At 44.9% G+C, this 12,890-nt stretch overlaps 1 protein-coding gene across 26 annotated transcripts in view; it reads left to right on the top strand.

The window, feature by feature from the left end:
• Positions 1-12,890, top strand: part of ncor1 (nuclear receptor corepressor 1) — a 376,647-nt gene that overhangs the window by 337,236 nt on the left and 26,521 nt on the right. For 17 of the 26 annotated variants that reach the window (XM_078224546.1, XM_078224545.1, XM_078224544.1 and 14 more), the window contains 6 exons: positions 774-1,261; positions 2,033-2,164; positions 4,643-4,818; positions 7,227-7,447; positions 10,073-10,216; positions 11,085-11,159. In XM_078224546.1, coding sequence (XP_078080672.1) covers positions 774-1,261; positions 2,033-2,164; positions 4,643-4,818; positions 7,227-7,447; positions 10,073-10,216; positions 11,085-11,159 — 1,236 coding nt within the window. The remainder of the gene's footprint in view (positions 1-773; positions 1,262-2,032; positions 2,165-4,642; positions 4,819-7,226; positions 7,448-10,072; positions 10,217-11,084; positions 11,160-12,890) is intronic. The other 9 variants (XM_078224543.1, XM_078224548.1, XM_078224549.1 and 6 more) reach the window with 4 other exon arrangements.

A 12,890-nucleotide genomic window follows, 5' to 3' on the forward strand; every position in this document is an offset into this window, starting at 1 on the left:
CAACATAGCTGAACTCATTCTGACTGGTTTCCTTTACTGTAGCATGATGTGTCTCTACTTTACCAATATTCTGCGTCCCCTTCCCTTGCCAGACTAGTTTAAACTCTTCCTAACAGCACTAGCAAACCTACCTGCAGGGATGTTAGCTCCAGTGTGGTTCAGGTGCAGACCTTCACATTTGTACAGGTCCCACTTTCCCCAAAAACGATCTCAGTGATCCAGGAATCTAAAACTCTCTCTCCTGCACCAACTCTTGAGCCACGCATTCATCTGTCCTATTTTCCTATTTCTGTACTCGCTTGCACATGGCACCGGGGGTAATCTAGAGATTACAACCATTATGGTCCTGTGTTTTAATCTACTGCCTAGCTCCCTGAATCCTTGATGCTGTACATCATTCCTCACTTTGCCCATATCACTGGTATCAACATGGACCACGATCTTTAACTCCTCACCCTCCCCTTTCAGGATGCCCTGCAGCCGTTCAGTGACACCCCTGACCCTGGCACCAGGGAAGCAATACACCATCCTGGAGTCACATTTTTAGCTGCAGAAATACCTGTGTGCTCCCCTGACTAAAGAATCCCCATCACGATTACTCTTCCATGACCATGTTGAATGGCTGAGCAAGCTCAAAGGGCCAAATGGCCAACTCCTGATCCTAGTTTCTATGAAAGTGTCACCTGTCATACACTTTGCAGCATTCCTGAGGTTATTTATGGTGCAAGAGTTCTAGGTGTTACATTAAAACAAAATGACATTTTTGCTCACAGGCAGGTGCCACAGGGGGCGCTGTCCATGGCGCAGGGGCTCTCTGCCTCCCGCTATAACACTGCAGCAGATGCCCTTGCAGCATTAGTGGATGCTGCAGCCTCTGCACCTCAGATCGAGATGACAAAGGGTAAAGAGAACAAGCACGAATCCCCCCGAGTGGAAGAAATGACAGCTCGCAGAGTCTCTGAGCAACAGCAGAATGTTCATCAACATCAGGCACAACAGCAGCCACAGACTGAGCATGAGCGGCGGACAGTGCAGTCACCATATTCATCCTCAGCCAAGGGCCAGGTCCAGTCTGGATATCCAGAGAACATGAAGGACAAAGCACCACCCCCAAAATCAAGGTATGAGGAGGAGCTGAGGACCCGAGGCAAGACCACGATAACAGCAGCAAATTTTATAGATGTGATCATCACAAGACAGATTGCCTCAGATAAAGACAGTCGAGAGCGAGGATCGCACAGCTCTGATTCCTCCAGCAGCGGTAAGCACCTTCCTGTGAAATCCCACATTCCAGTGCTTGTCTCATGTTTGGGCATCTGAGCTGTGGCTAGCAGCAGAAATATGATGTGTGAACCTCCTGATAAATGTCCATGAGGAATGAGAGGCTGCAGTTACTGGCTGGTCTGAGTATGTGGGAGATTATGTCGTTGTTTGTGATTGGGTAGAGAATGTTATATTGATGCTCACCGGGAGAAACATGTTTGTTGGAACAGAAATATAACTCCTAAGATGATTCCATGGTGTTCATAACTTCTAGCGGCATTGTCCTTGTGATGCAGATGGGGCTTTGGTGTCTGGACTAAGCAACCAATATGCACACAAGTTCTCACAAAAATTAAGGACTGAGTAGTTAATCTATTTCTGCTGAGTTGCATTGCAGGAGGAAGGAATATTGGCCAAAACAGGAAGCGAATTGTCTGAGATAGCTTCCATCCTCCTAAGCAGCCTCTCACATTCAACTTTTCCATCATGGTTCAAAGTCAGTCTTTTGTAAGACTGGGCGCTATAACCACACCTGTGAGCTGACATAAAGAGCAGCCTCCCTCTGCTCACTATTTACACCACTTACTACTCGCAAACACAGGCAGATCCTGTTTATAGTCAATTATAAAGATGCTCAAGTGCAGGGAGCAGCAGTTTAACTAGCTTCATTGGGGCACTGATAGCAGATTTGCAAGATAGGAATGTGGCCTGCAAAGTATAACGGCCACTTGGAATAAAGGATTTACACTGGGATTTGTTTCTCTCCAAGTATCTTCCCATCGCTATGACATGCCCAGTGCGGATGCTATTGAGGTAATCAGTCCTGCAAACTCACCCGTACAGTCACAAGAGAAGCCTGAACCTGGCCAGCAGGAGATGCACAAACCCTCCCAGGGAGACGGTAAGTTCCTTTCAATATCTCTTCTGAGGGAAGGTCTAGTTATGTATAATGAGATCAGGTCCTCCGTCACAGAAGCCAATCTTCAGCCAATTGAATTCATTCCACATGATACCAAGGTACAGCTGAATGCACTGATGCACCAAATTCGAAGAGCCCCAGCAACATCCCCTCAGTAGCATAGAAGATTCATGCTCCAAAATTAGGCATTCTTTAGTAAAGTATAACTGGCATCTCTCTGACATTGTAAAAAATTGCTCAGGTATGCCCTGACCACAAAAAGAACAAATCCAATAGGTCTCAGAACCACCCCATCAGTCAACTCTCAATCATCAGCAAAGTGAAGGAAGGCGTTGTTGACAGCGCTATGCAGCAGCACATTTCAGTTTGAGTTCTGCTAGAGCCATTAGGCCCCAGAACTTACTACAGTCTTTGTCCAAACAGACAAAGAACTGCCCTTGACATCCAGGTGACATTTGACTGTGTGGCATGAAAAACTGGAGTCAGTGGAAATCAGGGAAAACTTTCCACTGGTTGGAGTTGTACCTAGCATGAAGGAAGGTGGATTAAAGCAAATTACTGCCGATGCTGGAATCTGAAACCAAAAGAGAAAATGCTGGAAAATCTCAGCAGGTCTGGCAGCATCTGTAAGGAGAGAAAAGAGCTGATGTTTCGAGTCCAGATAACCAGTCCAGCTTTGACAAAGGGTCATCTGGACTCGAAACGTCAACTCTTTTCTCTCCTTACAGATGCTACCATGAAGGAAGGTGGGTTGTGTTTTTCAGAGGTCAATCATCCCTGCCTCAGGTCACAGCTACAAGAGTTCCTCAGGTTAGTGTCCTATTCCCAACCACCCTCAAGTACATCATCAATGACTTTCCTTCCATCTTAAGGTGAAAAGTGGAAATACTGGCTAATGATTGCACCATGTTCAGTCCCATTTTCAGCTTGTCAGCCAGTTGCTGCCTCTGACAGAAAGTCAAACAGTCCATGTCTTCATGCAGCAAGACCTGGACATTCAGGCTTAAGCTGACAAGTGGCAAGTAATATTTGCACCACACAAGTGTCAAACAATAATTATCTTCAACGAGAGATTGTAACAGCTTATATCAGGCACCTTTAAAGGAGTGAAACATCTCAAGATGTTTGACTGGAACATTATAAAGCAACTTTTGAGACCAAGCCTTGTAAGGCAATTTTAGGAGATGACCAGAAGTTTGGTCAAAGAGAGAGGTTTTAAGGAGCAGTTTAAAAGAAGAATTTTTCAGAGTTTTGGGGGATTTTTTCAGAGCTTAGAGCCCAGGCAGATGAAGGCACAGCCACCTGTGCTGGAGCAATTAAGTCAGGGTTGCTGAAAAGGCCAGAATTAGTGGAGTGCAGATATTTTAAGAGGGGTTGATATTACCCAGAAAAGGAGCGCTGAGGCCATGGAGAGACTTGAAGCCAGAGGATGAGAATTTTAAAATTGAGGCATTGCTTAACTGAGAACAGTGTAGGTCAGTGAGAACAGGAGTGATCGGGCTCTGGGATTTGATCTGAGTAAGAACATAGTCAGCAGCTCTTTAGGTTACTGCAAGTGTGTGTCAAGTAGAATGTGGAAATGGCAAATCCAGAGGTAACAAAGGCATAGATGAAGATTTGAATAGCAGTTGAGATGAGGCAAGGCTGGGGCCAGGAGATGTTACAAAGGTGAGAAAAGACAGTCATGGTGATGAGGCAGAAATGTAGTTAGAAGCTCATTTCTAGGTCAGATCTTGTTTGGCCTCAGACAGTTGCCGCAGAGAAACCATTGTTTCAGCCCATCCAGTATTTAATTGGAGGAAGTTTTTACTTGTCCAGTACTGAATGTTGGATAAGCAGTCTGATAATTTAACAACAGTGGAGGAGTGGTTGGGGAGGTGGTGGCTTGAGGTACAGCTCAGTGCTGTCAGCTGATGCTGTACTTTTGTCGGCAGTATTGGCGGGAACGATTACCTGAGAGAGATGAAGCTGGAGAGGAAGATAATTCACAGTTTGAGACGGGAATGTGAATCAGCAAGAAAATAGAATCTAGAGCCTAATCCTGAGAGGGAATAGAGATGGAGCAGAGAGCACCAGTCCGATTTTGAAGGGCTTGTGGTGTGATTACTCGGGTAATAAGTAATGGGATTGGAAAACTATTCCCATAAAAATCAAACAACTGCCCACTTACTCAGTTGCTTTAACAAATTGTACGTTGCAGATAACAGAGTAATTGCTCATTCCTCACGCTGTGTGCAATATGTGCACCTGCAGTTGGCATACTTTGTTTGGCAGACTCATCAGTCAAGCTGCAGGGTGTTTGACATATTCTAACGCTTTAATGCTGGGCTTGTGTACTTTCAAACTATTGAGGATCTTACTCTGACAGCTAATAGTGTGGACATTCATTCCTGAGCATGACTGAACAAGAGGAGATTTGAGAGAGAGTTTGGTATGTTGAGTGTTTATCTGTTTTTAAAGGTGAACCTAACACTCGAGGGTTTGATGTGCCCATGGGTCGGTACAGGATGATGCAGAAGTCACCATCTCCACAACAGCAGCCGCCATCATCCCAGCCTGACAGTGTATATCCCTCTGCTCCTAATCCTCAAGTTTCCAAAACGCATAAATTGATCACTCTTGCTGATCACATCCACGTAAGTGAGGCCTTGCAAATGGCTGCACATTGATATGGCTTTCTGTCTCTATGTGATTGCATTCTCTGATTTTCATGAAGATGTATGGAAAACTTTCCTTTATAAGCACAAGAACAAGGAGGTTATGCTGAAATTGTACAGAATACCAGTTAAAACCATAGAAATTATACAGCATAGAAGGGGACATTCGGCCCATCTTATCCGTGCTGATTCAAAGACACCCAGGTGCCCTTTCTAATCCCATCTTCCTGCAAATGGCCCAAAGCCCTGTAGCTCACAGTGCAGATCCAAGTACTTTTAAAAAGAGTTTAGGGTCTCTGCCTCCACCACCAACTCAGGCAGTGAATTCCAGACACCCACCACCCTCTGCATAAAATAGTTCTTCCTCATGTCCCCTCTAATCCTTCTGCCACTTAGCTTGAATCAGTGACCCCTGGTTTTTGAATTCTCTGCCGAGGAAAACAGGTTCCTTCTGTCTACTCTCTCACTCCCCCTCACAATTCTGTATACCTCAATCATGTTACTCTTCAGCCTTCTCTGTTCCAAGGAAAACCTCTTCAATCTCTGCTTGTAGCTACAATTCTCCAGCCCTGGCAACATTCTAGTAAATCTCTACACTTTCTCCAGGGCAATTACGTCCTTCCTGTAATGTGACCAGAACTGCACACAATATTCCAGTTGTGGCCTCACCAGTGTCTTATACTGTTTCATCATTATACCTCAGTTAGACTTCAGCTAGAATACTGTGTACAGTTCTGGGCACCACACTTTAGGAAGGATGTGAACTCATTGGAGAGAGTGCAGAATAGGTTTACATAGGTTCCAGAGATGAGAAGCTTCAGTATTGAGGATAAATTAGGAGAGGTTGGGACTCTTCTCCTTGGAGAGAAGGCTGAGAGAAGACTTGATAGGTGTGTTCAAAATCATGATGGAGCTGGACAGAGTCGATGGGGAGAAACTGTTCCCGCTCGTAAAAGGATCAAGAACCAGAGGGCACAGTTTTAAAGTGATTTGCCAAAGAAGCAAATTCAATGTAAGAAAAAACTTCACACAACGAGTGGTTCAGGTCTGGAATGCACTGCCTGGTGTGTGGTGAAGGCAGGTTCGATTGAGGCATTCAAGAGGACATTGCTTGAATAGAAACGATGTGCAGGGATACGGAGAAAAGGGAGGGGAATGGCACGAAGTCATAATGCTCATTCAGAAAGCCGGTGCAGACTCGATGGACCGAATGGCCTCCTTTTATGCTGTAACAATTCTGTTTTTCTGTAAAGCCAAGGCATAGAATATAAGAGTCAGGAGGTTATGCTGGAACTGTATACTTAATTTGACCACAGTTGAAGTACTTATCACCACATTACAAGAAAGGGCACAGAGGAGATTTACAAGGATGTTAGCAAATTTTAACTGTTTAGAAAGATTGAATAGAATGGGTTACGTATTTCTAAACAGAAAATTTTGAGGGAAGATTCAATTGAGATGCACAAAATACGAGGGGTAGGCACAGTGATTAACACTGTTGTCTCACAGTGCCAGGAACTTCAGATTGATTCCGGCCTTGGGTGACTGTGTGGAGTCTGCACGTTCTCCCTGTGCCTGCATGGGTTTCCTCCGAGTGCTCCGCTTTCCTCCCACAGTCCAAGGATGTGCAGGTTAGGTGCATTGGCCTTGCTAGATTGCCCCTTAGTTTCCAACGATGTGTAGGTTGGGGGGATCAGCAGGGTAAATGCGCAGATGCGGGGATAGGGCGGGGAAGGAGAAGGGAGTTGGTGTGGGTCTGGGTAAGCTACTCTTTTGGAGAGCTGGTGCAGACTGGATGGGCCAAATGGCCCACTTCTTCACTGTAGGGTTTCTATAGAGGGGATAGGAAGGACCTATTTCCTATAGCAGATAGTTCAATAATCAGGAGGGTGTAAATTTAAAGTAAATGGCAGCAAGATTATAGGGTTTTGAGGGTTTCTTCACCCAGAGTGATGGGGTCTGAAAAATCCCAGACTGAGGAAGTAGTAGAGGCAGAACCCTACTTAGACATGTTCTTGAAGTGCCATAACCTACAGGGCTATAGACCAAGAGCTGGAAAGTGGAATTAGACTTTTTTTGGCTTGCAGAACATGATTGAATTGAACGGTCCGTGTTGCAAGTTTTCTAGGTCTCTATAACTGGCTTTTAACGCTGGTCTGTGTACATGACGGCCATTCTGTGCATGCCCATGGCAGCTAGTCTGTTGTGTGCTTGTACCCACATGTTGGTGGCCAGTCAGCTTGTGTGTGGACAGGTCTGCATGCCAGTCAGTAGGAGCAATTAGCAAGAATAGAAAGTCTATAACACCATTCACTTTGTGCTTCCTAAATAATATTGCCTTTTGCACTGGAGATTTGGTTCTCAAATTAGTTTCTTATTTTTTTTAGCACATTATTACACAGGACTTTGCCCGAAATCAGCCTAGCAGTCCTTCATCACAGCAGCCTCCAGTGTCCACATTCCAAACATCCCCAGTGGTCTCCAACCGAGGGAAGAGTTCTACTCATTACAGCACAGACTCTCAGCCACAGACCACTCAAACCGCTCTTCATCCAAGGCCACCATCCAGGGTGTCTCCTGAGAACCCAACGGAAAAGTGCAGAGGAAGGTAAGCAAGGAGTTTAGAGTATAAACCTTCGTTAGTCTGGATTTTATTTGGAAAATAAACTGAGCGCAGGTTCCAGCTCCCAGTTCAAGGAGGAGTAGAAATAACCAGCAGAAATCCATGCTCCATTGCCATTGAACAGCTGAAGGATCATCCAATATTAAGTTCTCTTTTCATTGTTATAGTAACTTCCAACTGTTCTGTTTGCCTATCAGAGGCTTCAAAATGAGCCAGCCTGAATGCATGTGACCACTCAACCTGCAGAGATGTTGACCTGTATACCAACAGGTCCCTTTGCTGGTTTCAGACAGTGTTACAATTCCATGTGATAATGCTGTACAAGTCAGATCCCTGAGTGAAACCTGGCCTGATAGACTCTAACTAACTTATTTTTTAGAAACCATAGAGGGCAGTTACTGAACACATTCACAGGATTTGATTTGATTTGATTTATTAATGTCACAAGTATTAACATTCAGTGAAAAGTATTGTTTCTTGCGCGCTATACAGACAAAGCATACCATTCATAGAGGAGGAAACGAGAGAGTGCAGAATGTAGTGTTACAGTCATAGCGAGAGTGTAGAGAAAGATCAACTTAATGCAAGGTAGGTCCATTCAAAAGTCTGATGGCAGCAGGGAAGAAGCTGTTCTTGAGTCGGTTGGTACGTGACCTCAGACTTTTGTATCTTTTTCCCGACGGGAGAAAGTGGAAGAATATTCGGAGTGCGTGGGGTCCTTAATTATGCTGGCTGCTTTGCCAAGGCAGCAGGAAGTGTAGACAGAGTCAGTGGATGAGAGGCTGGTTTGCGTGATGGATCGGACTACATTCACGACCCTTTGTGGTTTCTTGCGGTCTTGGGCAGAGCAGGAGCCATACCAAGCTGTGATACAACCAGAAAGAATGCTTTCTATGGTGCATCTGTAAAAGTTGGTGAGAGTTGTAGCAGACATGCCAAATTTCCTTAGTCTTCATCGAAAGTGGACTGGTGGGCTTTCTTAACTATAGTGTCAGCATGGGGGGACCAGGACAGGTTGTTGGTGATCTGGACACCTAAAAACGTGAAGCTCTCGACCCTTTCTACTTCGTCCCCGTTGATGTAGACAGGGACATGTTCTCCACTACGCTTCCTGAAGTCGATGACTATCTCCTTCGTTTTACTGACATTGAGGGAGAGATTATTGTCGCCGTACCAGTTCAACAGATTTAGTTTTAACACCGAGTAAGATGTTCCTTAAATAACAAAAATGAGCTGTATTCCACTGGACAAAAAGGTTAGAAAGATTTCAATACAAGTAGCAGTAATTAAAATCACACTATTCCCTCACCCCAGCTATACCTTTGCACATACAAAGTTTCAAAAATAACACAACTTATAATATCTATCTTGGATTCTTAATATTCAGGGTAAGTATGCAATACATGTGAATTAACGTTCAAAGGGTGGCCCGACACACCATACCACAGATTCTATGGATTTCTCAACAACCCCCCCAGCTGTTTATTATAATGTGAGGCAACCAGTCTCACTGAAACCTTGTCTTTCTCATGAGGGCTTCCAACCTCCATGCCTGAAGAACCTGCCTTGAAAATCTCTCCAAAATGAAGCTTCCACTCGGACACCTTCAATGAGGATCCATCTCCAGGGTTTCAATCTCTCTTTCCGATGTTCATTTCCCCTGGATCTCTGCGTACACTCAAGCTTTGCCTTCCACATTCACTCAGATATTTGGCCATGCCAAGCAGAACAACACTGCTCCAAAAGGGGTATTGTTTTCCTTAATGGCCTGCAGCACTGAGCCTCCAACCTTCAGCTGCCCTCTCTGATCTTCTGGCTTCTCTAAAGCACATTCGCTCCTCTTTCAAGTCACCTGACTTCCTTTTCACTTTTTTCCCTTCCCTTTACCCAGGCATGGCATTGGTTTATGACTTGAAGATGTAAAATAATGAACTGCGCATTTGTGTAGGGCCGGTTACCATTTTAAAGATAAGAAATTGCTCCAACTGTGCATGTACAGCCATTCTGTGCCAGCCCGCAGCCCTGAGGCCTGCTGGGAATGCGAATTTCCAATTTAAAAGATAAGTTTATTTTCCCCTTGGGGTTTGTCACACAGACATTCGTGAATCCCAGTGTCTCACGTAGGCTCCAGTGCCAAATGATACACAAGTACTGTTTAGTTTTAGTTAGCTTCTTGTGTGCTATTAAGCAGATATTAAGCAGCAGTGGGATCTGTATGCTTGGTGCAGGGGCAAATCATTTGATGCAACGTGTGGCTGTAGAAACTACTTGACTCCTTTGAAGGCAGAGATCAAGATAGAGTCTCCTACTGAAGACCCACCTATCATTACATGTTTACCATTAATAGAAGGAGGTCTGTAGCAAGCTGATCAACTGGATGTGAAGATTCAGTAGCCGTATACGCAGAACAGAACTAATTAAACTGCTGTTTAATCCTGGAATTAAAGCTGGATCTCACTGATTTGCTTAGGCACCAAGAGTCGGTGTATGCATGCCATCTGCCTCTGTTGCACAGAGCCATGTTCGGTTTCACTTGCTTCTGTGTCTGATCGCGATGCCATTGAGTCTGTTAAGACTAATGGAAATTAATGTTTTCCTTATCACACGCAGGCCTGGGAAATCCCCAGATCGAAGCCACGTTTCAGCAGAACCTTATGAGCCTATCTCCCCCCCCCAAGCTCCTGCCAACCTAGACAAGCAAGAAAGTGTAGTGCAACCTCCTCAGCGAAGGGAGGCAGAGCCCACTGAACAGAGGTAGGTGAAGAGTGTGGGAACAAGGCCTTCCAGTCTGTCCAACACTTGATTTACAACTGTGTAAATTTCACATTTGTTCTGACTGGGATTTATGTTGGGATTAGTATGTGAATTTCAGATGTTAACCAAGCTCTCATGGGTTTAATGGGCTGACTGAATTTGTGCTCTACTGTGGAACACACACATTCAAAATTAAATTTTTAGTAAGAATATTTCAGTAATTTTTACCTCCTATTTTTCACTGCACCTCCATCTATCTCCCAGTCTTTACATTGACATTTGTTTCTTGTGCTTTTTAAATGTTGATCTGTTTCTGTCCACTCTGTTAATAACAGTTGCCAAATCGCTGCATTCATATTGCTTGTGTTTCCTGCACACTTATTTTTCTGATATTGTTTGCTTTCCCAATGACATGTTCTGTTACAGTTGTCGTCATCTTGTCTGTGTTCATCCACTCTCTGCCTTCGCTCTTTCAAAGCTGCAACATTATAATTAGTACAACCGTTTATCCAGATCTATTTTGGGATTGATGTTGCAATTAAGTAACTCCAGTAACCTTAGTGAAGGAAGGCCAGGTTTTGGGAAATGGTTGAGAGAAAGGAGATATTAAGCAGCAGTGGGATCTGTACCTGTATGCTTGGTGCAGGGGCAAATCGTTTGACGCAACGTGTGACTGTAGAAACTACTTGACTCCTTTGAGGGCAGAGGTCAAGATAATTTACAAGTTGTAAACATTCATTAAGAACAAAAGTGAGCTTGACTTTGAAGACTTTTGATTGTTGCCATGCCTTGTTTCTTGATAGTGTGTGCAGTTGACCGCAGTGTCTGCTGTGTGTTATTTTGACTTCTCACGTTTGCCCTCCTGCAGGCTGCCCCCCAGTAATGAGTGGCTCCCGATGCCTTTGCTTGTCCGAAGAGGCCGTGCCCCAGACTCTGCTACAAGGTACTGCTGACACAACATAACAACATAAGGAGTAGGCCACTCGGCCCCTCCAGCCTGCTCTCCCATTCAATAAGATCATCACTGATCTGATTGTGGCCTCAACTCTGCCTTCCCCCACAAACCTTGGCTCCCATGTAGGTCAAAAATCTAACTCAACCTTGAAAATATTCAGTAACCCAATTTCAACTGCTTCCTGGAGCGGAAAATGGCAAAGATAAACAACTCTAAGAACAAAGAAAATTACAGCACAGGAACAGACCCTTTGGCCCTTCAAGCCTGCACCGATCATGCTACCCGACTGAACTAAAACCCCCTACCCTTCCAGGGACCATATCCCTTCATTCCCATCCTATTCATATATATGTCAAGACTTCTCTTAAAAGTCACTACCGTATCTGCTTCCACTACCTCCCCCGGCAACGGGTTCCAGGCACTCACCACCCTCTGTAAAAAATCTGCCTCGGACATCTCCTTTAAACCTTGCCCGTCGCACCTTAAACCTATGCCCCCGAGTAATTGACTCTTTCACCCTGGGAAAAAGCTTCTGACTATCCACTCTGTCCATGCCTCTCACAATCTTGCAGATTTCTATCAGGTCGCCCTGCTCTGAGGGAAGAAATTCCTTCCCATCTCTGTCTTAAATGGGAAATCCTTTATTTTGAAATTCTGCCTCCCAGTTCTAGATTCTCCCACAAGGGAAACATGCCATGGTGTGAACTAATAACAAATGCACTTGAGCTTTGAAGTCTGTTAAGGTGATTCTGATCCTCTGCAAATCCTTAAACTCACATTGCACACTGAAGACGCAAAAGCCCAGTCTGCAGGTACAGCAGGTGATCAAGAAGGCAAATGGAATGTTGGCCTATATCGCGAGGGGGATAGAATATAAAAGCAGGGATGTCTTGATGCACCTGTACAGGGCATTGGTGAGGCCGCAGCTGGAATACTGTGTACAGTATTGGTCCCCTTATATGAGGAAGGATATATTGGCATTGGAGGGAGTGCAGAGAAGGTTCACCAGGTTGATACTGGAGATGAGGGGTTTGGATTATGAGGAGAGGCTGAGGAGATTGGGTTTGTACTCGTTGGAGTTTAGAAGGATGAGGGGGGATCTTATGGAGACTTATAAGATAATGCGGGGGCTGGATAGGGTGGAGGCGGAGAGATTCTTTCCACTTAGTAAGGAAGTTAAAACTGGAGGACACAGCCTCAAAATAAAGGGGGGTCGGTTTAAGACAGAGTTGAGGAGGAACTTCTTCTCCCAGAGGGTGGTGAATCTCTGGAATTCTCTGCCCACTGAGGTGGTGGAGGCTACCTCGCTGAATATGTTTAAAGCGCGGATGGATGGATTCCTGATCGGTAAGGGAATTAAGGGTTATGGGGATCAGGCGGGTAAGTGGTACTGATCCACGTCGGATCAGCCATGATCTTATTGAATGGCGGGGCAGGCTCGAGGGGCTAGATGGCCTACTCCTGCTCCTATTTCTTATGTTCTTATGTTCTTAAGAGAGTTATCCTCACTGTTTGGGACATTTCCCTGGCCTAGGAAATGGCCTAGAAAGCCACTGAGTTCTATCAAGCTGGAAAGAGAAAGTCGAAGAAGAATAAACCCAATGGAGAACCCATCATTGACCTGGGCACTGGATATGATAAAGGCACACCCTGCACAGCTGGCCCTGCAAAATGCTCCTCATAACAAAGACAAAGAACAATACAGCACAGGAACAGGCC

This window comes from Mustelus asterias, chromosome 12 (genome assembly GCF_964213995.1).
Source record: "Mustelus asterias chromosome 12, sMusAst1.hap1.1, whole genome shotgun sequence".
Lineage (NCBI taxonomy): Eukaryota > Metazoa > Chordata > Chondrichthyes > Carcharhiniformes > Triakidae > Mustelus > Mustelus asterias.